Source organism: Sturnus vulgaris, chromosome 9, assembly GCF_052056855.1.
Source record: "Sturnus vulgaris isolate bStuVul1 chromosome 9, bStuVul1.hap1, whole genome shotgun sequence".
NCBI classification, from domain to species: domain Eukaryota; kingdom Metazoa; phylum Chordata; class Aves; order Passeriformes; family Sturnidae; genus Sturnus; species Sturnus vulgaris.
The window spans coordinates 3,624,997-3,647,332 of NC_142251.1; the positions used below are offsets into that span (position 1 = coordinate 3,624,997).

Sequence of the window (22,336 nt, forward strand, 5' to 3'; positions counted from 1 at the left end):
TGCTGAAATAGCTCCTATATCCTCTATGCAGAGAGAGCTAAATAATGCATTAGAGAAACAAATAATTGCAAAAAGAAACATGCAAAGAAAACACCCAAACGAGTATGCGCTCAATACTCAATAAAAAGTGGACACACTGAGGTGGAAAAATGACAGAAGAAATGGTAGAAAGCTTTAATGGCTTAGGAATGGAGAGTTCTAGATAGAGAAAACAAGAAAAGTAAGCAAATACGAAGTCTAGTAAGGATATTAATGAGAGCTTTCATCTCAGTTCTTCATTTCCTGACAGCTGGGACACACATAAGCCTTGGGTTAGACAAAGTGCTTTTCTGCTGCTACAGCTCAGCTGGTTTTGTGACTGGAGCAGACAGTCACAAAAATTAATGCTGTGTTACTGACTGACAGATTTTACTCTTTGTGCTTCTTATGATAATGGAGCCCGGGCAGGTCTTAAAGGAATTGTGTCAGAGGAAATGAGAAGATAATCATTAAATAAAGTTCCTTCTTGGCCTGGTCACTACGTATTTCCCTTGGCAATTAACATCAATGCTCAAGAACTGTCACAGGAGGGCTCTGGTAATAAAAAAAGGTGGAATAAGGAGTACCTCAACAAACACTGAGCAATACTCAGCTGTGCTCATACACAGAGGATGTGGCTCTAGAAGGCAAAGATTTGTTTTTCTTCACCTTCCACAACAACAGAGCCTCTGTTTACATTCAAGGCACCAGGGCTTATGTGCAGCCTGGGCTGCCCTGTCATTACCACACATCCCAGCCTCACCCTCCCTCAGCAAATAACCTGTTTTTCACATCACATCGCTCAAGAGCTACTTGTCAGCCAGAAGAGTAGGACAAGAGCTACACATTAAGTTAGCAGCTTGCCATTTTCTTGGGAAAAGCATCACCTCTGCTCCTACCACGGCAGCAGGTCTGACTGCTCCCTGCCCGGGAGTGTCACCAGCCCTTTGGCGGCAGGAACCACTTCCCATTTCAGGTCCCCAAAAACAGAGTTGCAGAATCAATGGGGTTGGAAAAGACTTCTGAGATCACCGAGTCCAACCTGTGACAGATCCTCTCCTTGTCAACCTGCCCAGAGCACTGAGTGCCACATCCAGTCATTACCTGAACCCCTCCTTGGGCAGCCCATCCCAATGTTTAGACACCTTTTCTGTGAAGAAATTGATCTTCGTGTCCAACCTGAACTTCCTCTGGCACAACTTGAGGCCATTTTGTCTTGTCCTGACACTTATTCCTCGGGAGAAATACTGACCTCCACCTGGCTCCAAACTATTTTCAGAGAGTTGCAAAAGTGAGAAGGTCCCGACTCAGGGCTGCTCTCAGCCATGAGGTTGTTACCCATAAAACAGGATTGTTTGGTGTGCAAAAAGACAATACACACTTGAGATACTTTTCATTTCTGACTTGCACTCCAGTTCTCAGAGTCCACAAATCAAGCAGGACCACCAGATTTTTCCTGCAATTATTAATACGCAGGAATTCAGAGTTAGTAACTTTCCACGCACAGCCCCTCTATTATGATTTATTACTAATTTACATACAAGGTACAAAGCCCCAGCTGACTTCTACATATGCTCAGGGCAAGGGTCTTCACCTGGGCAGGATATTTTTAACTTGTCGGTATGATTTTTATTATTATTATTATGATCATTGTTCAGCTATAGAGTACACAAACTTTGAGTACTCTGTCGAGTTAGCAACGTGTACACAGACATATATCCACAGCTTGATTTGCTACATCCTTAAACTTTCTTAGTTCCCGGATGTCCTTGACTAGTGGAAGCTGTCTGCTGCCTGATTTAGGCTCGAAAGCACACAAAGATCCTACATCAAAGAACACCTTGATTTAAAATAATCCTGACATATTCCACATTTTGCAGCCAGCTGACACGGAAACACCGCGGGCACAGCCGGGTTAAGGCACTCAGGGCTCCGCGCCTGGTGAGGGGCGCCCCTGCTCCCCGCGCTGCCACAAAATGGCGGGCGGCGCCTGAGGGCAGCGGCGGCGGCGGGAGCGCGGCGGCCCCGCCTGAGGGAAGGAACGCCGGGGCCTCGCCGGCCGCTGCAGCGGAGCAGCGCCCGTACTGCCTCTCGCCCTCCGTATCGACACCGGCTCCGCGGTCCGGCCCCTCCGCCGCCGCCTCCCGCGGTGGTGAGTAGGGGAGCCCGGTGGAGGAGGTCGTTCCCGGTCCCTGGGACGTGCAGCTGTGAGGCGGCCGGAGCTGTCCCCGGCCTCCCCGCCCGCCATTACCCTGGCGGGCGCCTCAGAGTCACTCGTCTCCCTCATTCTCCTCTCCGGCTCCTCATATCGCGATAATCGCGGTTACCCCCGAGGGTGGCGGGGCTGGGGGAGAAGCAGAGTCCGCGGTCGGAGCCAGAGGGTGAAAATGACAGCGGCGGGGCCCCTAAGGTGGGAGGGCCTGGGTCTATTCCGTGCCAAGGCATTTCCATGTCCCTGAGCCAGAGGCTCCCGGATGGCGGAGACTTGGTTTCGCTGTTTTGTTGCTAGGCCAGGAGTGAAGTACGAGCAATGTGCTCACAGATCCTGGTTTTCCTCATGTATAGGAATGACATCGGCAGGCAGGAGCCGGGTACGGAAGGGTGATGACCCACAAGGGCCACCTGCTGTCACTCTGATCTGGTGGTAATAAAAGTGAAAGGAAAAAATTAAATCACCTTTTTTTTTTTTTTTTTTGTCAGTGATCAAGATACTGATATCTTTCCCAGTCGAAAGAGATTGATGTCTTAAAACTGTAACTAGATGGAGTTGTGACTGTGACTTTTTTTTGTGCAATGCAGATGTTGACAAACTAATACATAGTATCTGTTCAGGGAAAATGAAATAAATATGCAGAGTTTCTTATTTGAGTGGACTTCTTAACACCAATCTGCTCTTTTTTTTTCTTTGTTTCAGGGTAACCAACCAAAGAAGTTATGAATATCATCTGTGGTCTAAAGCTGTCGGGCAGGAACTGTATTTTGTCTCATCTGGCTTCTTTGTGCAAGCAGGGGAAGTGCAAATATCTCTCTAGGTCTTACACAGGATGGTGCCGAACTCAGGGTGACAGAAATAGATGCCAAAGGTTGGATTTGAGTGGAAATGCTAGGAACTGTTTTTTGACTGGAAACCCTGACTCCCACAGAAACTTGTTTGGTAAAGGACTGAGATGTCCTTTGGATGTCCGACATACAAATGGGCAGGAAGAGACCAGGAATGCACACCGTAGTTCGGGAAGGTTTTTCTCCCAGTCTTGTCAGCCACTAGGGGAGAAGATCCCATCCCTCCTGATTAGTTCTGTAGGGCAGCCCCCACGTCACTTTCCTGCTTGGAACATTCAGATCACTGGGTCTTTTCACACATCACCATCACTTCAAGCTGCACCAGTTCCTCTTTTCTGGATTATTGTGAAGCCAGCTCAGAAATTATTTGCCATCATTCTTGGCAGGTAAAGTACTGTGTTACTTTCCTTCCAGCACAAGACCCATCGTGCAAAGTGTGAGTGTGGGGAGGATGGCAGGTGTGTTTGTAGTGTCGTTTAATTGACAGTTTACTCAACAAGAGGTGGTTTTTTCCATTATCAGAGGAGTTAGAGGTATTTTTTACTCTTTTCCTTCTCATTTACGTGTGGTGTAGAGAGAGATGAACCAAGGCAGTAAGGGGCATTCCTTCTTCTCCTGTGGGAGGGAAGGAATGCAGTGGAGTGAAAGCCAGTTACAGTATAAGCCCCCATAAGCTCCTCCATGAGATGAGCCTATAATAGAGAATACAGTAAAAAATTCCTTTTCACCTATTAGTTACCATTTATCTTACAGGAGCATAAGAAATTGGTGGAAGGCACTTCCTCCTAATAAACGGGAACTCTTCAAAGAAAGTGCAAGAAAAAACAAATGGAAGATCCTGCTGGGTGTCAGCGGTTTGGGAGTTGTGTTTGTCATGTTTTATTTTACCCACTTGGAGGAGACGCCCATCACTGGGCGCGCTCGACTGCTGGTGTTTGGCAAAGAGCATTTTAGGGAACTGTCACAGATGGAATATGATATGGTAAGATTTTAGATAAGAAATTGAAAGTACTGGAAAACTACTGCTTTTTTTAGTGATGAGATAGTCCTGTTAATGAGATGGACAAACAAACCTTGTAGTCCTTGATGAGTTTTGAACTTCATGCTCAGAACCCTGCAGAGTCCCTTCATCTGTTACTTCTTCCTCATGTCCCCATCGTTTTTTAGAATTCCCTTTCCATGAGGAACACATAATGGTTATAAGGCACATAACATGCATGTAGCAAACATCTTAACTGTTTCTTGTCCATTGAACTAGTCTCTATAATTTTGAGTTCTGCGATTTCCTGTTGTAAAGTGAAACTTGATAAACCATATCCGAATGTATCCATATTCCTGTCTGTCAGAGACACGACATGAGAGCAAAACAAGTACAAGGATAGTTTCAAATTACATGTTTTGTATACATTTGTCCATCTTAAAAATTCACCAGTGAATTTTTTTTTTTTCAGTGGATGGAGCAATTCAAAAATCAAATGTTACCTAAGACAGATGCACGCTACCAGGTTGTGGAGAGAGTTGTTGGACATTTGTCTGAAAGCAACAAGGATGTCCCTCAAGTCTCAGCTCTCAAGTGGGTTATCCACGTGGTGGATGAACCAGGTGTAAATGCTTTTGTGCTTCCGGTAAGTTGTACACCACACAGAAAATTAATAATATTGAAACAGCACTTGATACCTCTCCCACTTAATTTTTATTCTCTTTGTTTACAGAATGGTCAAGTGTTTGTTTTTACTGGGTTACTGGATGCAGTTTCTGATATTCATCAGCTGTCATTTATTTTAGGACATGAAATAGCTCACGCTGTGTTGGAACATGCAGTAAGTCTTTAAAGAAAGCTGTCTAATATTCTTAAATTATTAATTCTAATTACTCTAGTTATGATTTTCCCTATCATTACCAACCAAGTTTTCAGTGCGACTCTATGTTATTAATGCAAAATTGAGTTTGAAATGAGTAGTCTGCTACAGTAGATCCTTATTATTCGTGTAGCACTTAATAACTGTCAGAAGACCTGTGGTGGTCCCTGTTAACACAAGGGCTGCCAGGGCTTTACTCACAGCTGTACAGGTGGATTATGACTCACTTTCAAGAGCCATTTACAACTTGGTCTGCAGATCCCTCTCTTACAGCACAGATATAAAGAACTGGAGGTACTCAGCAACTCTGTTTCTCCTATAACTGTTTCTACCTACAGAAGTGGATACACTTAAAAAAAAATCTTAAAATACTTGATATTGTTATTATTGTAGCACACAATTTTAGAATGTCAAATTCTAGGACACCCGGAGCTTGTTATTCTTGTCTGATTTTGGGTGTGCAACTCTTCACATCATGATTTCTTGGGCTCGGTTCAGCCAACCAACTTTAAACTTCTAAAAAATACTTCTGATAATAAAAAAGAACTTACCTTGTTTGTATGGAATCTGTGTCACCCAGCTGGCTCAGAGAGAAGTATTGCATGATCCTGCTTATAAATGCTCTGATCAATTTATTGCAATGTCAAATAGAGATCTGGAAAACAGGATAGTCTGAACTTGGATTCTGAATTTAAAGGAAAGCAGCAGAAAATAAAAGATAAATACATTATATCTACTGTCCCCTTGTCCCATTAATGATCCTGTCTCAGTGATGTCTTATCTCTTCTCAAATTAATGTGAAGAACAGTCTTTGAGGTCTTTTTATAGATTTTTCATTTGCACTGAAGTGTTTCATGACCTTTCTACTGAAGAATTTCTGTTTGTTGCCTCCACCCTACCTCAAGCTTTGAATCTCTCAGAGATGCTGATAGGCAGAATGTATTTTTTCCAGCTGTATTTATGCAGCTTATATGAATTCTGGCCTGAAAGTACCTTGTATCCAACTGGAGGGGGGTTTTTTTTGGTTTTTTTTTGGTACAAGCAGGGAATGTTATGCTTGCCCTGTTCCTGTGGCTCCACAGGAAAAAAAAAATCAGTGATTTTTAAAACGTTTCCAAATTCTGTTATATTCTAAAGAAATGTCAGACAGTAAGGAATGAAAATGGGACAATTTCTGTTTCCAGGCAGAGAAAGCCAGCCTGGTTCACTTCTTGGATTTTCTCTCACTCATCTTTCTCACTATGATTTGGGCCATCTGTCCTCGTGATAGTCTGGCAGTTGTTGGCCAGTGGATTCAGAGCAAGTTGCAGGAGGTAAGACTGACATTTTCTATTGTCCTTCCTGATTTCCTTGGAAAGATATTTTTAATTTTTTGCTGCACTAAATAATAAGTTTGGGGAAAAAGGCAAGAGGAGAAATGTAAGCAAAAATTAATATTTGAGTCTGTTATGGAATGAGAATGTTTTTATAAGTCTGATTTTGCTTTAGTTGATGCTGCTTTTCATTTGTCATGTTGAAGAACTTTAGATTTCCCTAAATGACTGGATTTAGTTGCACAGGCTGCAGGAACCTGTTTGCCAATTAAGACAGATGAATGCCTTTTAGAAAGGTAACTTGCCCTTTAAAGTTATATGGTAAAATGCTATGGTTTTATTCTAAGTAGTTGTTAAATTCTTCCTAAACCAAATAAAATATATGGAATTCTTTAAATATATTGCTAGTGGTAAGAATGGTTTCCAAAATTAAAAAATTGAGAATCTAAACACCCTTTATATAAACCATGCTATAGTACAAGTTGCTAAAATAATCTTTTCAGTCAGCAAATATTTCAGCAAAGTAAAATTCAGAGGCTTTCTGGTGCCAGTTTTCTTCAGCAGTTTAATTTACTCTCTGGACAGTTACTGATCCATTTATTTTTTAAAAAGTGTGTTTTTAAAATAGAAATTTGCTTAGATCATAAAACTGGAATCTGAATTAAAGTGAAAGATCTCTTTGGTTTCTTTGACTTGATGCTTTTCCTGAGATTTCCCCCAGTTCCTCAAAAACATGAAATTAAACATAACCAATCTGTTTTGGTAGTTCTTATGCTAATGGGTAGATGTGTGGATTCTGAACATAAATTATCTCTAAAGAGCTTGGATATTTGCACAAGTAGCTAAGAAACCAATACATTGATGAATGCTAGCCAGCATTTTGAAGAGCTGAATTTGGCAAAAACAAAGTGTGAATGAATCCTGAGACTGCTCATAATTTAGACAGCAAGATTCAACTCCCTGTCAGCATCTCTTCTCCTCTCCACAGAGAATGGGTATTTTGGCATCATGGATGGGAGCTGTGCTTTAGATTGGAAAGGGAATCTGGGTTTAAGCTCTGAGTTCTGTGCAAAGGAAACATCATCTATGGGATACTGTCCTGGTTTAAAAGGCTGATCAAACTTCAGTAATGTTGAAGTGATAAATACTTGCAAAGCTTTCATCCCATAGACAAAAGAAGCTGAATAGAAAATTTAGGTTTTTTAGTCACCCAGGAGTGCAGTGTCTGTTTCTCTCCTTCAGCATTTGCCTGTTGTGCTTACATAAATGTTCTGCACATTTTCTCAGGATGCTTCTCTTCCTCTTCTTCCATAACTCTATTTTGTTTTTTAAAGCTTTAACATCCCATTCTGTGAAAGGGTTATTTAAGCCATGCTGTGCTACTTGCTTCTGTTTCAATATTTGTTTTTCTCTTATGTCCTTAGAGGCTTGACTTTTTGACCTGCTGACTATTGTGTATTTTTTATTATTGACTCTAAGTGTTTCCTAGTGATTCTTTGTAGGCCTTTGGGCATGTGAGCTCCAGTTCTGCCTTTCCCCCAAAGCTAATGGATTTTCTTTCCTTAATAAATTGTTAACTTTTCTTTTGACATTTATTTGGGGTTGTTCCTTAAACATGTATTTTTGGACTGAAGCATGTTTGCTTTGTTATAGAGCAGCAGTTATTTTATATGGGAACTAAAACCTAAGGATTATTCTTGGAATAACACCAAGCATGACTCTGAATTTTACTCAGCCCCACACACCAGTATGTACAGATGCAGTACTTCATATCCTTTCTTGTCCACCTCACACCATAAGATTTGGATTTCATGTGAAAACTAATGATTTTGGGTAGTCAACATTCCTGGAACTCCCTTTTCTTCAACAGACACAGACAGCTCTGATAATTGATTTGAAAAATCAAATTCGTCTTCGTTTTGTGTCCAGTTTCTGACAAGGATTTTAGATCAGAATTTGAAGCTCTAACTTTTCATTCTAGCACATTCACAAAAGATTTTTAAAACAATTTAATTTTTCAGTAGCTGATGAATATCACTTTATGTTAGAAACCTCAGGACTTTTGCAGGTTACTGATTTCATTTCTCTGCCTAAAAAGGGTTTAATAATTATTCAAATAGTTTATCTGGCTAACTAGGAAATGGTTCTGCAGGAATATATGACAGACTATCCAGAGGTTTATTTGCTGTCCAGTGAATGTATTTGCTACAACAGCCCTGGAGCACTTTTCAAGGCAATAAAAACATGCATTCCACTTCAAGGAATTACTTTATCATCAGAGGATTTAAAAAATATATTTATAATTGCATTGTTTAAGGTCTGTATGAAAACTAAGAATTTGAAAAGTGACCTTATCTCTTCTTAATTCCAAACCAACATGTTTGGCTTTTAAAGCCAGCTTTGGTTGGCTTCTGTTTTTGACTTAGGAAAGAAAAACTAACTGCTTTGGAAAGCAGCAAGAAGTTACAGTTACCTTTATGTACTCAAGGGACTGGACCACTTTCCTTGGTGCTCTTCATTTCAAACTGGTTTGTAGTTTGTTGTTTGTGTTTTTCCCCCTGAAACTTCCAAGGAGGACAAATTTCTATAGCTGGATAAAGAGCTGATAAAACCTTCTTGAGCTGATAAACCTTTCTCTCTTCTCTAACCTTGCACATTTGCCATTCTTCAGTTCACATTTCCTAATGGATGACTAAACCAGGATGTTGTGACAGGTTCCTTATCTCTGCAGGAGCAGGCTGTTTAAACAAGTCCTGATTTGAATTTACTGCAACATGACAGACTAGGGTAAGGCTGCCCAAATCTACATGAATTACATTTGAGAAAACCACCACTTGTCTCTTAGTGTGTGTTAATGCTCTAGAAAAATGGGAGAGGAGATTGGTCAAATTTATGTTTTTTAGTTTGATTTCTCAAGGGCAATTTGCAGCTTGTATTAGGGACAATCATGGCAAAGAAGTGATTTCTGTATGCAAGTATTTATGGTTGCATTCCTTATTGTGGGCAGTTTGCCATATGAAATAGATGATACCAGGCTTAATGGCATGATAAAAGTTTGAGGAACCACTGGAATTTTTTACATACAGTTACTTCAAGAAAAATCTTGATGTCAAAGAGTGAAGTGAAAAAATTCTGGTGAAAAGTTGGTATTTAGCTTTCAGTTGCTGCAAAATGAGATTGGCTGCTGAGACTCCTATGAAAATCTATCCAATTTGAATTAATTTCAACTGAATACAGGATCAATGAGTTACATATAATGGAATTAGAGATTACATTAAGAAAATTAATACTGATCACATGCAATGTGAGCATGATAGATAAACCCCACTTCCTGTGAGAAGGTTAAAAGACAGCAACGAGGCTCTATCTTTGTACACATTGCAAACCAAGGACTAGAGCTTATCAAATTGTTTCTTTGCAGTTCATGTTTGACAGACCCTACAGCAGAACCCTGGAGGCTGAAGCTGATAAAGTGGGACTTCAGTTTGCAGCAAAGGTAACTACAACTGCTTGGTTTTATTAGCAATAAAAATAAAATCAGCAAAAGGATAAGTACCAGACATTTTTCAGTTTCTGTTACAATCAGAGGGAGTTTCATCTTTCATATGGAGGTAAAGTGTAATTTTTTAAAGATATGTAGTTTTTCGAAGTGCTGGGAAATAAAATAGTTGTTAGGGAAAGACAAAGTCATTCTGGCTAATTGTGTGTAATAACATTGAAGTGTGCAAAGTTGTGCATTACCTGCACAGTCTCCTTTCTGTGTAGTTTATGGCTATGAGAAGAAAACCCCACGTATTTGTAATCAGGAGAACTCTAAATAGGGATCTTTCATAAGTAGGATTTAATTATATGTAAAGATTTAAGCTAAATACAGCCATAACAACAATACAGCTTTGCTAAAGTAAGACAAAAATTTGGTCAGAAGCCACTCAGCATTTTATCATAGTTTATTTTTTCAGTTACTTTTTTTTCCCCCTGTGGAATTTAATTCTATATTAAAGGAACTGAACCAACTCTTTGATTGCTGACTAAGTGCAATGGACTTATGTGTGAGATACCAGTGACAGCAGCACCATCTAGTGTTAATATTTCATAAGCAAAATTTCCTTTTAATAATTATCAGTGTTTCTTTAAGGAAGGGTTTTTAAAATTAACTTTGATTCTGGGATTAAAACTGCATTTGTAATTTGAAATTGTCTAAGGGAATGATACAATCCATTAGAAAAATGTAATTGCTGCTTTCTAATACTGAAACAGTAGGGCCATACTAAAAAGAAGTAAGTGAAGTGGCATATAAGCATTTCTCTGCTTGTGCAGATAACCTTTTTACAATGATAATTTCAATAAATAAATTCAAAGGATAAAGCACCACATCTATTCCTGGACTGGGGAATAGGAAGAAGTAATTTTCTTATCTTCTCACTGCTTCTCCCTTTGTTTTTCTTAGCAAATAATAGTCAGTGTAAAAAATCTTATTTATTTTTCTTCTCTACTTAAATGTAAAAATAAAGAAGTCTGTGGTGATACACAAAAGCAATTTTTAAAGTTACTGTTCTGTGATTTTCTATGGTTAAATATATTCTTTTTTGAAGATAGTCATGAATTCTACAGAGTTACTGTTTTATTGTGTCAGGGATTCCACAGATCACCCATGAAAGGCATGTAATCAATTACAGAAAAGCATTTCCAGTTACTTTTTAGGTATATTTAAGTATGAACTATTATCACCTTGTGGTTTTGACTATCAGCTTTTTCCTGCAAATTTGCCTAAATCTGTGGGGATTATTAATTTGTTCTAGTAAATATCAGTTCGAATTTGCAGCTGAGCTTTTTTTTTTTTGAGAACAGAAATAGTAAACCTTTTCTTCCTCCTGAATTTTCTTAATTCAGATGTAAGTTTTTTAAGGTACACGTTTTAAAAGGAATAGATTCAGTGTCTGCATGAGTTTTTTATTGTTTTTAGATATTTTGGAACAGCTTTTTCCTGTCAGGTATAAGTTCTATCTAATCAGGCTTTAGAGACTTAAAATTTAAGATGTCTTTTGTAATTCAATATCAATTAGACTGTGCATTTATTACTTTAAACATACATTGGTGTTTCCATTTCCCTTCTGTTCTCAGGCTTGTGTGGATGTCAGAGCCAGCAGTGTCTTTTGGCAGCAGATGGAATTGGCAGAAAGCATTCAGGGGCAGCCCAGGCTGCCAGAGTGGCTCTCCACTCACCCTTCCCATGAAAACAGAGCTGAGCACTTGGATCGCCTCATCCCAGAGGTGAGCAGGCCTCAGGGAAGTGGCTCTTCCTCTCAGGAAAGTTGCCAGAAGTAGTTTGATATTAATTAATTAATAAGTTGCTTTGGTATTGATTCACACACAATTTATTCTGATAGAACCATGCTTATCTTTCTCTTTATCCTTACAGAAATTCTTCATTGCAAAGCTTTCAACCTTAAAGGTTTTATTACATGAGGAAAAAGTAAGATAGCACAGATAAAATGTGATTATATTCCAAGTGGTTTGGATTTTTTTTCTGTTTTCTGATCAAAGTGTAATATTTTTGCTTTTGAATGGTCTTTTGATATAGATGTGACAGTGCCACAGGTCTCATCCACTCTTTCTATTTTTTGCCATTTTGGAAAGGCAGTTTTTAAGTTGGATCCCTAAATTGTCTTGACTTATCTTGCTTTTGTAGCAAATAAAAAAATAAAATGGAGTGTTAAAGCACTCCACTGTGACACTGTTTTCAAGCAAGCTAAACTGTGTTTGAAAATACTCTTTTTATAATGAACTAGTAATTTCTTCTTTTTTTTTTTAACTCTCTGTCACTTTAAGTCTTTCTCAGTTCCCAACTGTAAAGACACTTAAAGATTTATTGGCAGAGGGAACACTAAAATGTTGAGGTGTTTGCTGACTTCAAAGGAGAAAAAGAGTTTAATGAATCCTTTGATGAGAATGAATATAGTAAATATTCTAAATAATGGCATAAATCAAAGTCAGCATAAGGGGTAGGAGGCTGGAGAGTGGCTAGACTGGATATTTCAAATTAATATACACAAAGTCTGTACTTTGCAAAAGCAGGCTGGGAGAATGTTTTTGATGGATTTTCTAACACATTTGAGCAGCTGAATAGAAAATTATTTTTGTTGTGGAGCGTCATTTTTAGCTAGATTGAACATAAAGGGTTCAGGATCGTTTATTTTCATACAGTTGTTGACTGGCTTATAAAGAGGTAATGAAATAAATTACTTCCTAGGTTCTATCCCAGGCCTGAGCAAATAAGTTAAATAACTGAGCAACTGTGTGGAACTGTTATTTCTGTCTCATCTCTCATAGTTTAGCAGGTGGAGCAACCCTCATCTTTTTACAGCTGCTCTCACTTCCAAGAGCAGTGGATGCTGGGAAGATCTTCCAGAAGATAATTGAGGGGAGATGTTTTTGTTTGCCTTTTACTTTAAACATTCTTTGGAGTAGGATGAAAGATCAGGGCCTGAAGGCTTCCTGTTTTTAGCAAGTTCACAAGATAAGTGAGGTTGTCACTACAAAACTGGAATAAAGATGGAAGAAAATGTGTAGAGAAGGCTTCTTGTCTGAAGCATTGACTCTCCTTGTGGGAGCTGCTGCCTTCAGGCTGGATTTCAGGCATGGAAAGGGAATCCCAGGCTTTTATTGTTGCTCAATATCAGCCCCTTTTTGTTAGATTGTTCATGTACTTCGAGCTTTTTACAACAGGATGCTTACCATATATTAATTGCCATTGGATATTCAGAGCCCAGGAGAAAAGCAGATTGTCAAAAAAGGCTTTTTATCTCTAGTATCTCTCTGTGAAGAAACTGATACTTCTTAAGATTCAGTGCCAGATCCATCATGAGCATTATTTGGTTTCATGTGCTGCTGGTTTTGGAGCTGAAGTTCTTTTCAGGACAATACATCTCTTATTAGACCAGCTACTATAGCTGGGACAAATAGGGACAAGCTTTTGGACTTCTCTAATGTTTCTCTACAGACTTTTAAGCAGGTTCACAGTAAGGTGCAATCATATAAAGTGAAAATTTTTCTTCAGGTAATGAAATGTCACATCTCAATGAGGTGACTGAACTGTCTCAGGAAGTGTAAATTAAAGGGGGACTATCACAGGGATTCCTTTCAAGTCATTAAAAGAGTGAGACCTAATCAAATGAGTGTTAAAGATCTTACATCTGGTTTACTGAGCAAGCTGGAAGCTACAGCCACGCTGAGGAATCAGTGAACAAGAGAGTTATAAGCAGTTAAAAAATGGTGCTGTCCTGGAAATGAAATAAAGCAAATGAAAAGATTTGCTGTGTTTTTAAAGTATTTCCCCTCAGACAGGGAGGTGCTTGGACTGTAAACCAGGAAAACAGTGTACTCCTAAATAGGTAACTGAAATCTCTTTGAATTCCTACATGGAGGTTGGAGAGATGCATTTTATTTTCAGAAAAAGAAATCTCTAAAATAATTTTGTATAAGGGAGAGAAGATGATCATTGTTATGGAAACAGAGTCTGTGGGAGTGTAGTGCTACAGGATCTTCTAGTTCATCCCAGTGTTTTATTTTCATGTTCTCTGAATTGCTGCTGTGTCTGTTTCCAAGTGCACTGTTCAAATGCAGCACTGTACATCAGTGGAAGCCTCAGCTAAACTGAATAAAGCAGAAGGTTATCTACTGAGCCTTGCCTGTGATACAAAAATTCATCTTGATGTGACATTTGCCTTTTTAGCATCATGTTGTTGGCTCAGATTCCATTTTTGATTCACTGTAAGTCCATGGAAATGCCATGGTGAGATCATTTAGAGACTAATAAGTTGGGATATATCAATTGCACTGCTTGTCTTGTTTGCTATGTCATTTCACTTGTCAAAAATTCATTTACTTTGGCAATATCTGTTTTTTTTTTTCAAATCCTCATTGGCTGTTTATTGTTTTTATTAATTTTTGTCTAGTTAATACTTTTTCCTCTGCTGCCTTTTGATATGGGAGATACATTTATTTTCCTTCCTATTTAAAAGTGGATTGGTATATTTGCCCTTTGCTTGTGATGTGAACATTATTTCAGATAATTCTAGTACTAGAATATGTTAATTAATCCCTATCAACGTGGATACAAGAAAAAAAACCACTGACCTGCATTTCTATCCTCCCTATAAAGTTATTAAATATTTCGTCGCAATTTTTCTTTCCTATTCCAAGACCAGTGGAAGATTGGAAGTATTAAAATTATATATAAAGCTGCTTTTCTTTATCCAGTAAAGTCTACCAATTCCTTTAATCATCTTTTTACAGCTACTTCTTTAAGACTGTAAGGGCTTGAGAGCCAGCAGGCAGACTGGCATCTGTGACAGTGTGAAGGATTAATATTGGCAGCTAAAAATTACTTATTTCTCTATTTGTCTCTGCTGGTAGCTTCACGTGAAGGTGAGAGGATGAAGATCTTCTTAATTCTTCTGCCTTCCCTGCTCCCAAACATTGCAGGAGGTGACTGTGATAGTACAGATAAGAAGCACAGCTTCACCTTTGTAACTTACAAGCAAGAGTTTGGGTGTTTTATTTGGGATCTCCTGAACTAATAAGCAGGCAGGTGGCTGCTCTCACTGGAATGTGTAGTTGCAGCTGTCCTGAGCAGGAAGGTGACAAGTTAACATGGCTCTTCTTTCCATATCTGGAGTTTTTCAGTGGCATGTGAGGTGATGATGTTGAATAGCTGCCTTCTACACCCTTGCACAGCTTTATGTCTAGCAGGAACTCAGACATCCACAGGCTAAAAATGTTCACCTGAAGTACTGGTTTTTATCTTTGCTGTTGGAACTTTAGGTGAGTGAAACCATGGCAATAGGCCATGCACTGTATAGCCAGGAAATCCCAGAGATAGAAAATTGCTAAATTAGTTAAAAAGAGGATTATGTTGCCTTTTCCAGGATACAGCCTAAATCTTTATATTCCCATTTGCCTCGAATAACACTGCCTGTCATTAATGCAGTCTTGGAGCAGCTTCTGTTCTAGAAGAGAACAAGAGAAAACTCTTGATAAACTCTTGATTATGATAAACTCTTGGTTTATCATAAATGTTAGTTTAGAAATTAATTGGTCACTGAAGCAGAAGACTGTTCAGCAGTACAGTTACATTTGGTGACTACATTGACGATCATGCTGTAAAAGCTTTAGTCATATATTTTAAAATTTAGACAGGAACAGTATTTGCATGCCTAGTCCAGACTTGTGTATCCAGTAATTTGAATTTTACATTTCAGCAGGAAACAACTGGAGAAACTCTTGCTACATTTTTGGAATGTGTCTTTTCCCAAAACCGTTTGTTAATTTTAAATTCTGTTTGTTTCTAGCCATTTACAGCAAACTGTATCAGCTCACTGTAGTAAAGTTAGAGGAGAAACATGTTTTGGAACCTCCTAGTAAAAAAAAAAAAAAAAAAAAGAAAAAGAGTTAAAAAAGCTCTGCTCTTCTATTTTAAAATCTGCTGTAGTAAGATGTTTTCAGTGCTTCCTGTGGAGGAATATCAAAGTGTTTCAAAATGATGGGCAAATACTTATGCAGAGCTGTACTGCAAGATTTGATTTGATGCTTCAGACAAAACTAGTGGATATAAAGCAGATTAAAATTCCTGCTCTGTCTGCAAGACAATTCTAAGACTGCTACAAAAACTGTGTTATTTTCTTCCTCCTCATGAATCCATCTAGAACAAATTAATCAGCATGTGTTTTCTACTGACAATCCCAAGTACTGACCAGGAGGCACCTGGCTACAACTCAGGATAGCTCTGGCCATTGCTTTTCAGGAATCCATAATTATAAAGTGGAATAAAATGCACATTTGAACTGGTTTTTCTATGAAACAGTTGAAAACAGAGCTGGATGTAAATCTGCCCATGGTTTATGCTGTTAATTGAGGCCAAGACAGACAATACTGAACAAATTTGACAATACTACAGTGACCATCAATTAATGGTAACCATCAGACTTGTTTTGGTCTTGGTGTTTCATTTTGCAGATCTTGAAAAAGTAGTTCTCAGTGGAGATGTAGAACCCTTAGAGTTCTACATATAATATTTTGCTATATGATACATAGGATCTACTTTTCTTAGTTAGTTTAAATGAGTTGTAGGAGGATCCATGGATCCCAGTAGATCTGTGTACAGCTGCTTACAAAGCACTGCATCAGTTGTTGTGTGCCAAACACAGGAGCTGCCAGTTTGTGTGGTGTAATTAAGGTATGTTCAGCTTTGTGACAATGAACACAACTTAAGCATCCTCTAACACAGCTGACTTTGAACAGGTTGGTATCAATTTCTCCACAGTGCCTTTGAGACATGAGATTCATCCACTGCTGTGCCATCCTTGGATTGCCGACCAGACAGGATGATCTGGGGGAATGTGCTTGTGTTAATGAATTTTGGTTCTCTGGGAGATTCTCTGGCTCCTTTGTGTCCCTACTTTCTTACTTGTAAAATTCAACCAATGGCACTTACTCAGCGAGCAGGACTAACTTAAAGTTTGGTCTCTTACTGCTGATCTTTTTATCCATAGAAATTGTTACATTCTTGAGACACTATTTTCTTGAGACACTATTTTCTTGAGACAATATTTTCTTGAGACAATATTTTCTTGAGAAATTATTTTCTCGTAATACTTGGAAACTTGGAATACTCCAAATGCTTCTTGGAGATGAGATCACTTGTGTAACAGGACTTTAACTGTACTGATGAATCATCTGGATCTCTGTGCCAAACAGTTAAAAGTCCATTATGTTATTGGAGATTTTCCCTCCTTTTTTGAGTCAGACATCTATACATAGTTACTTCAATAGTAGAACATATCTGAGGAAGTAAATTATTCAGGGCCCTTTTTTTTTCTTGATGCAGTCATTTTCATTTACATTTGAATGTAAATATAAATATAAAAATATGAAGCTGAGTGCAGTAATAGCCTGTGGGCTGGATACACCCCCACTTAATTAAGTGGATTTCCTGCTGGGATTTTTCTTCTTTCTGAGGCATTTTAGAATATGGATTGATTCAACATTTTTCTTCAAAGTAGCCTGAAAGGGTTACAGAAAGTTTGGTTTACATGTGAATGTAAATTAAAAGGTACTGATGTGGACAAATGTCACAGAAAACATTGGAGAACTTCCTGTCTAATTATGTTGTACCTTTTAGAGTATCCATCCTTGGAGACCACAGTGTGAGAAAATAATTTCACTCTTCATTTTTCCTGTTGTTTTACCATATTGCTACATTTTGTCACAGGAATTCTTGGTTTCTGTTGAGAAGTTGTTCAGTAACAGTTCAGGCTCATTATTACACTAACCAATGTGGAAATGCAAACCTGACTGGAAAGCCAAAGTCATTGACTGAAACCTTTCTTGCTTTTCCTATTTGAATGAGCTTGATTTGTTTTCCTATGTGTTCACAGGCTCTTAAAATAAGAGAGAGCTGCAATTGCCCGTCTCTTTCTGGACCAGATCCTCGCCTTATTTTCAGACTTAACATGCAACATCTCCTGGAATCATCTAAGGGTCGAGAACCTCCAAATTCTACAAAGCAAGATCCCTCAAAACCAAAATTGGACTTTCCTCACACTCAAAAAGTGGAAGATATGCCAGTGACTTTTGCAGTTAAACCCACAAACTGATGACATTAATTTTCACTTTTTATGGAACTGGTGGTCCCTGAAGGTCTATCTTATAACACAAAATTGTCTTTGAACCATGAAGATGATGTAGCCACTCAGATCCTCCATTTCTTTTATGTGATCTCTCACTCAAAGCAATAAGGAACCGTGCCCACACAAGAAGAGCAGCGTGTTGGAGCAGAAAGTTTCTTATTCATTAAGAGTTACTAAAATAAATCACTTCTCAGGGGAAAGATAATCTCATACAATCCAGTCACACAGTGTAATTTTCAGCTTTATCAGGCTCACCTTGATCAGAGGACAGATGAGCCAGAAGTGTCCCTAAAGCAGAGGGAAAAGTATAATTTTCATCACTTAAGTTGTCTGGTTTATCTTGCCATAATTTGGGTTAGATCTACTCAGCTTCATTTGAGAAATAATGAGAAGAGCTTACTGCCTGCTCCACATACAGGGTGTTTAAAAATATTAAGCTGAGAAGAGATAATAGCTATGGGCTAGATACACCCTCACTTAATTAGGTGGATTTACTGCTGGGATTTTACTTCTTTCTGAAGCATTTTAGAATGTGGATTGATTCAACGTTTTTCTTCAAAGTAACCTGAAAGGATTGCGCCAAGTTCAGTTTAAAAAAAGGAGTGAAATAATTTTCAGGGGAGTCTTCCTTCTGGAAGAAGCACTGAAAGAATCATGGTAGCACCAAATGCTTTACAAAGATGCCTCTTGTCTTTTTTAAATGATCAGGGTGTCTCATCAGAGAGCAGTGGTGCTGCCACAACATTTGATTTGGGTATATCCATTTGGATAGAAATGATTGCTGATATGGAGTATATTACATAGGAGACAAATAGAAGGTTTCCTGACTACACAGCTTTTGCAGATGATTTTATCATGAAAGGTGACTTCTCTTCAGGAAACTGGCATCTAATGCTGAGCATCCCTCCCTCCCTTCATTCCCTCCCCTTGAAGCCATACTTTTTATACCCTGGAGACAAATATGGACAATGTAGGTAAAGCTCTGCCTTTCAGGATGAGTGACCCACTGTACCCAGCATGTTAATCTCTGTTTGCACATGTTTGAATTGTCCTTGCTTTGCAGTTGTTGGAAATACTGAAATGTTGATCCTTAAGGAAGATGTAGAAAGAGGTGGCAGTGAATGAAAATAAAAAAGGGAAATCCTGTTCCTTCATCTGTTAAGATGTATTTGCTGTTCTGCTTTTTGTTACTCATTTGATCAAAACAAAAATCTTTTTCATAAATGGTAGTGTTTTACTTGAAGAAAACATTCAAAATATTTTACAGTGTGTTCTAATTTGAAACATTCTTTTTCTATATGGAGAAGGGTAGACTTGATCATATTTCTTCAATTAAATCCGAGTGCAAGGTTTTAAGAAGGAAAAAATAACTTATTCAGTGCTGTCAATGACTTTAGTTGGAAAAACAGATTGTGAAACAAGTAATGCTTTCACTGACTTCAGTCGATGAAGTTGGGTCCTTTGAGAAACACCAGCAAGTCCCTGATCTCTATTCAGAGGTGAGTTGATGTCTGTGTAATGCTGATGATTCTAGGTCTGATTATATAGGTCTAGATTGGCTGCATATTGCTTACAAGCTGTTTTTAAATCTCTGCTCAATCCTGCTGCCAGGAGGCAGAAGGTCCAGCCTGACCATTATTCATCCATCCATTTTTATTCTTCGTGACAGGAGTTTTTGTAACCGACGCTCAGTGATGTGTTGCAGCATTTGGACATTGTCACCTGAAGGTAAACAGAAAAATACACCATTTAGATTTCCCTGTGGACCTCAGAGTTTATCCTGCAGCACCAAAACCCCAACGCTGCTGCCCCTCTCTCTCTCTTCAGTGTCAGAGCTTGTTTTGTAATCCAGGGCTGCTGCTTGACATGCAACTGGATGCTTGTGTCTGGTAGGACTAAGGAGAACAAACGAGTTTTTATAGCATTCAAGATCAAGTATGAAATGACACAAATTTCATATTTCTGCTGTCTGTTTTAAGTGACTGAAGTACTGCAGTTGAAGGCAGGAGATTGCAATTTTCTAGTTCACCAAGGGAGATTTTTTAGAATTTGGAAGTAAATAGTCTTGTAACCATGATCATGGTGACATGAGAGAAAAGGTTTCAAGGGGGGGTAATTGCTTATATTAGACTGACAAGGGGTTTATGTATTCTTTCCAACTATACTCATCTAATAAAACACACCCCTCTTAACAAGCATATACACACACAAATACAAAGTGCACACACAACATACTCAAGAGTTAGGCCTCTACACTAGAACACTATATTTAAATACTGCTTAGATTGTCTCAAATGTGTAGTTTTACATACAATGTGAGATGCTGAAAATTCCAGGTTTTAATTTATATTTTAATTCATCCCTCATACTTTTCTCAAGTGCTTTGGAAAGGCTTTCTCCTTTCTATTTTGCTTGTGTCCAACACAGAAAATGCCTTATGTTCATCTGCCTCTTGGAGGGCACTTTTTTTCTTCAATTCTTACTGAATACTCTATAGTGGATCTGCCTATATTGCTAAAGCATTTTCTTTTTTCTTTATAAACAGAAAAACTACAAAAGTGTTGCCTTCCATAGTAAACATTTCACTTTTAAAGTAAAAGAATTTATAACAATTTTGTGTGGGCATATGAAATAACATATATAATATGTTAATATATAAACTATAATATTATATTATTAATCATTAAAATATGATTTCAAACTATATCCCTTAGGAAAATACTGTGGTTGCAGGCTTCTGATTATCTGTAGAAAATTTCTATTGCAGTTGTAACTCACTATAGCACAGGAAAAGCAGATCTAGAAGTGCTGTTGAAGGAATTCACTGCTTGGAAAACATAGCATATAAGAGGGAGAATAGTGGCTAAAACGAAAAAAGCTAAGATAGACCAGTAAAAATTAATCTGGATTTCCACTTCCAGTACTTTGTGCTGCACTCCACAGCTTCCTGCTGGAAGAGTAAATACATAGTACAAATTTCACTTTTAATGCATTTACTGTAGTGGAAATGTTGAGAGATTTCATGAGCAGGGGAGGTGCATTCAAGGCAGTTCTGCAATAAAAATGTCTCCTTTTACCTTCTGGTTTATCAGGTTTACTCTTTTGCTTTTGTTAGGTTTGTTTTTTTCAATTTTTTTCTTTAAACTGGAAATATAGAAGTGCCAGGAAAGCAAAGCAAACATCTGTTAGAATGCTCTTTGTTCTCCAATTCTGTTTGTAGTCTCTAAAACAGAACAATCCTGCAAGCTTGATGCTTTTTCCATATATTATGTAGGCTGCCAGAGCTTTTTTTTCTGGTGTGATGTTTGTATCTCAGTACCCTTGGTTGAAAAACTACTTTCTCTGTAATAGTCTGTGTAAGCTATTTTACAGCCATCCAGATTCTCTCTGTTTTTCTGGCTCTTGGGAGCCTTTGAAAGGGGAGCAGGAAGATCACAAAGTGTGGTGATGGTAGAGGTGACAGGATGACTTTCCTGGCAGCAGAACAGGGTGTTCTCTTTAGGTTTCCTGTCCATGTTGCAGAGTATGGGTTAAATACTCACAGGAAGGACTGATATTAACAACTTGCATTTCTAAATCACCTGAAGCACCTCATAAATGCAGTTTTTCCATAATACCTGCATGGGTGATCCTTCTGGCAGTTCTGTTGGAGATACTGGAGCTCATGAGATGGAGATTTTAGCCAAGCTCCACAGAAACTCAGTAAAAAATCTGGAGCAGGAACTTTGGCATTCTGAGCCATTCCTTAGCTTACAATGTTTGTGTGTGACCAAACCAGAGTCCTCACAGCAAATGGAAGTGATGGGCTTTGGGTGATCTCTGCATTTAAGTTTGTCTCCTTTCAATGTCTACCTGCAGAGTGCATATTCCACTATCTTAGAGTTATTTGTTCTTGATGTGATTATTTCTCAGCTACTTTCTCTAATCCATAAACTGGTTGTTTGCTCACTGCCCATCATCACTAAGGAGCTGATGTCTACATCTCTTGACATGCTGATTATTTAAACTAAAAAAAAAAATGTTTGGTCTCAAATTTGTGTTTCCACAACAAAGCCAGGGATTGTTTTGTATATTTATTTTCACATTAGTTGTCAGATAAAACCATGTAAAAGTTGGTTACAATTCCTCCTTTTCCATTCCCCAGCCCCACCTTTTCCTAGTGCTGCAGGTGTCTCTGCTGGAAACAGCAAGGGCTGCTGAGGGAGAAATCAGGATAAACAGAAGGGGCTCCTCCCTGAGTGGAAGAGGAGATGGGGCTGGATGTTGTGCCTGTGATAACTTTATTGCTGGGGCTGACAATTGTTGGCAGGTGTGTAAAGAGAACTGACTGAGTGTCTCTGGTGTTGCTCTGCTGCCTGCACACATTGCAGCCGGGCAGTCAATGTGCTCTTTGATCTCC

At 38.6% G+C, this 22,336-nt stretch overlaps 1 protein-coding gene across 1 annotated transcript; it reads left to right on the forward strand.

Annotated features, from left to right (window-relative positions):
- Positions 1 to 1,792: 1,792 nt before the first annotated feature.
- Positions 1,793 to 19,099, forward strand: OMA1 (OMA1 zinc metallopeptidase). The gene is made up of 9 exons (XM_014870560.2): positions 1,793 to 2,170; positions 2,933 to 3,464; positions 3,832 to 4,060; positions 4,530 to 4,703; positions 4,791 to 4,898; positions 6,122 to 6,250; positions 9,672 to 9,746; positions 11,372 to 11,521; positions 17,686 to 19,099. Exons 2-9 carry the CDS (start codon positions 2,953 to 2,955, stop codon positions 17,902 to 17,904), a joined length of 1,596 nt encoding a protein of 531 aa, XP_014726046.2. The 5' UTR covers positions 1,793 to 2,170; positions 2,933 to 2,952; the 3' UTR covers positions 17,905 to 19,099.
- Positions 19,100 to 22,336: the final 3,237 nt, after the last annotated feature.

What these genes read in the sequence shown, in the direction of transcription:
- OMA1 (XM_014870560.2), top strand. Translation starts at nt 2,953, where the DNA reads ATGAATATCATCTGTGGTCTAAAGCTGTCGGGCAGGAACTGTATTTTG. An exon ending in TAAATGCTTTTGTGCTTCCG is followed by an intron (nt 4,704 to 4,790) that starts GTAAGTTGTACA and finishes CTTTGTTTACAG; the next exon opens with AATGGTCAAGTGTTTGTTTT. An exon ending in TGGATCGCCTCATCCCAGAG is followed by an intron (nt 11,522 to 17,685) that starts GTGAGCAGGCCT and finishes ATGTGTTCACAG; the next exon opens with GCTCTTAAAATAAGAGAGAG.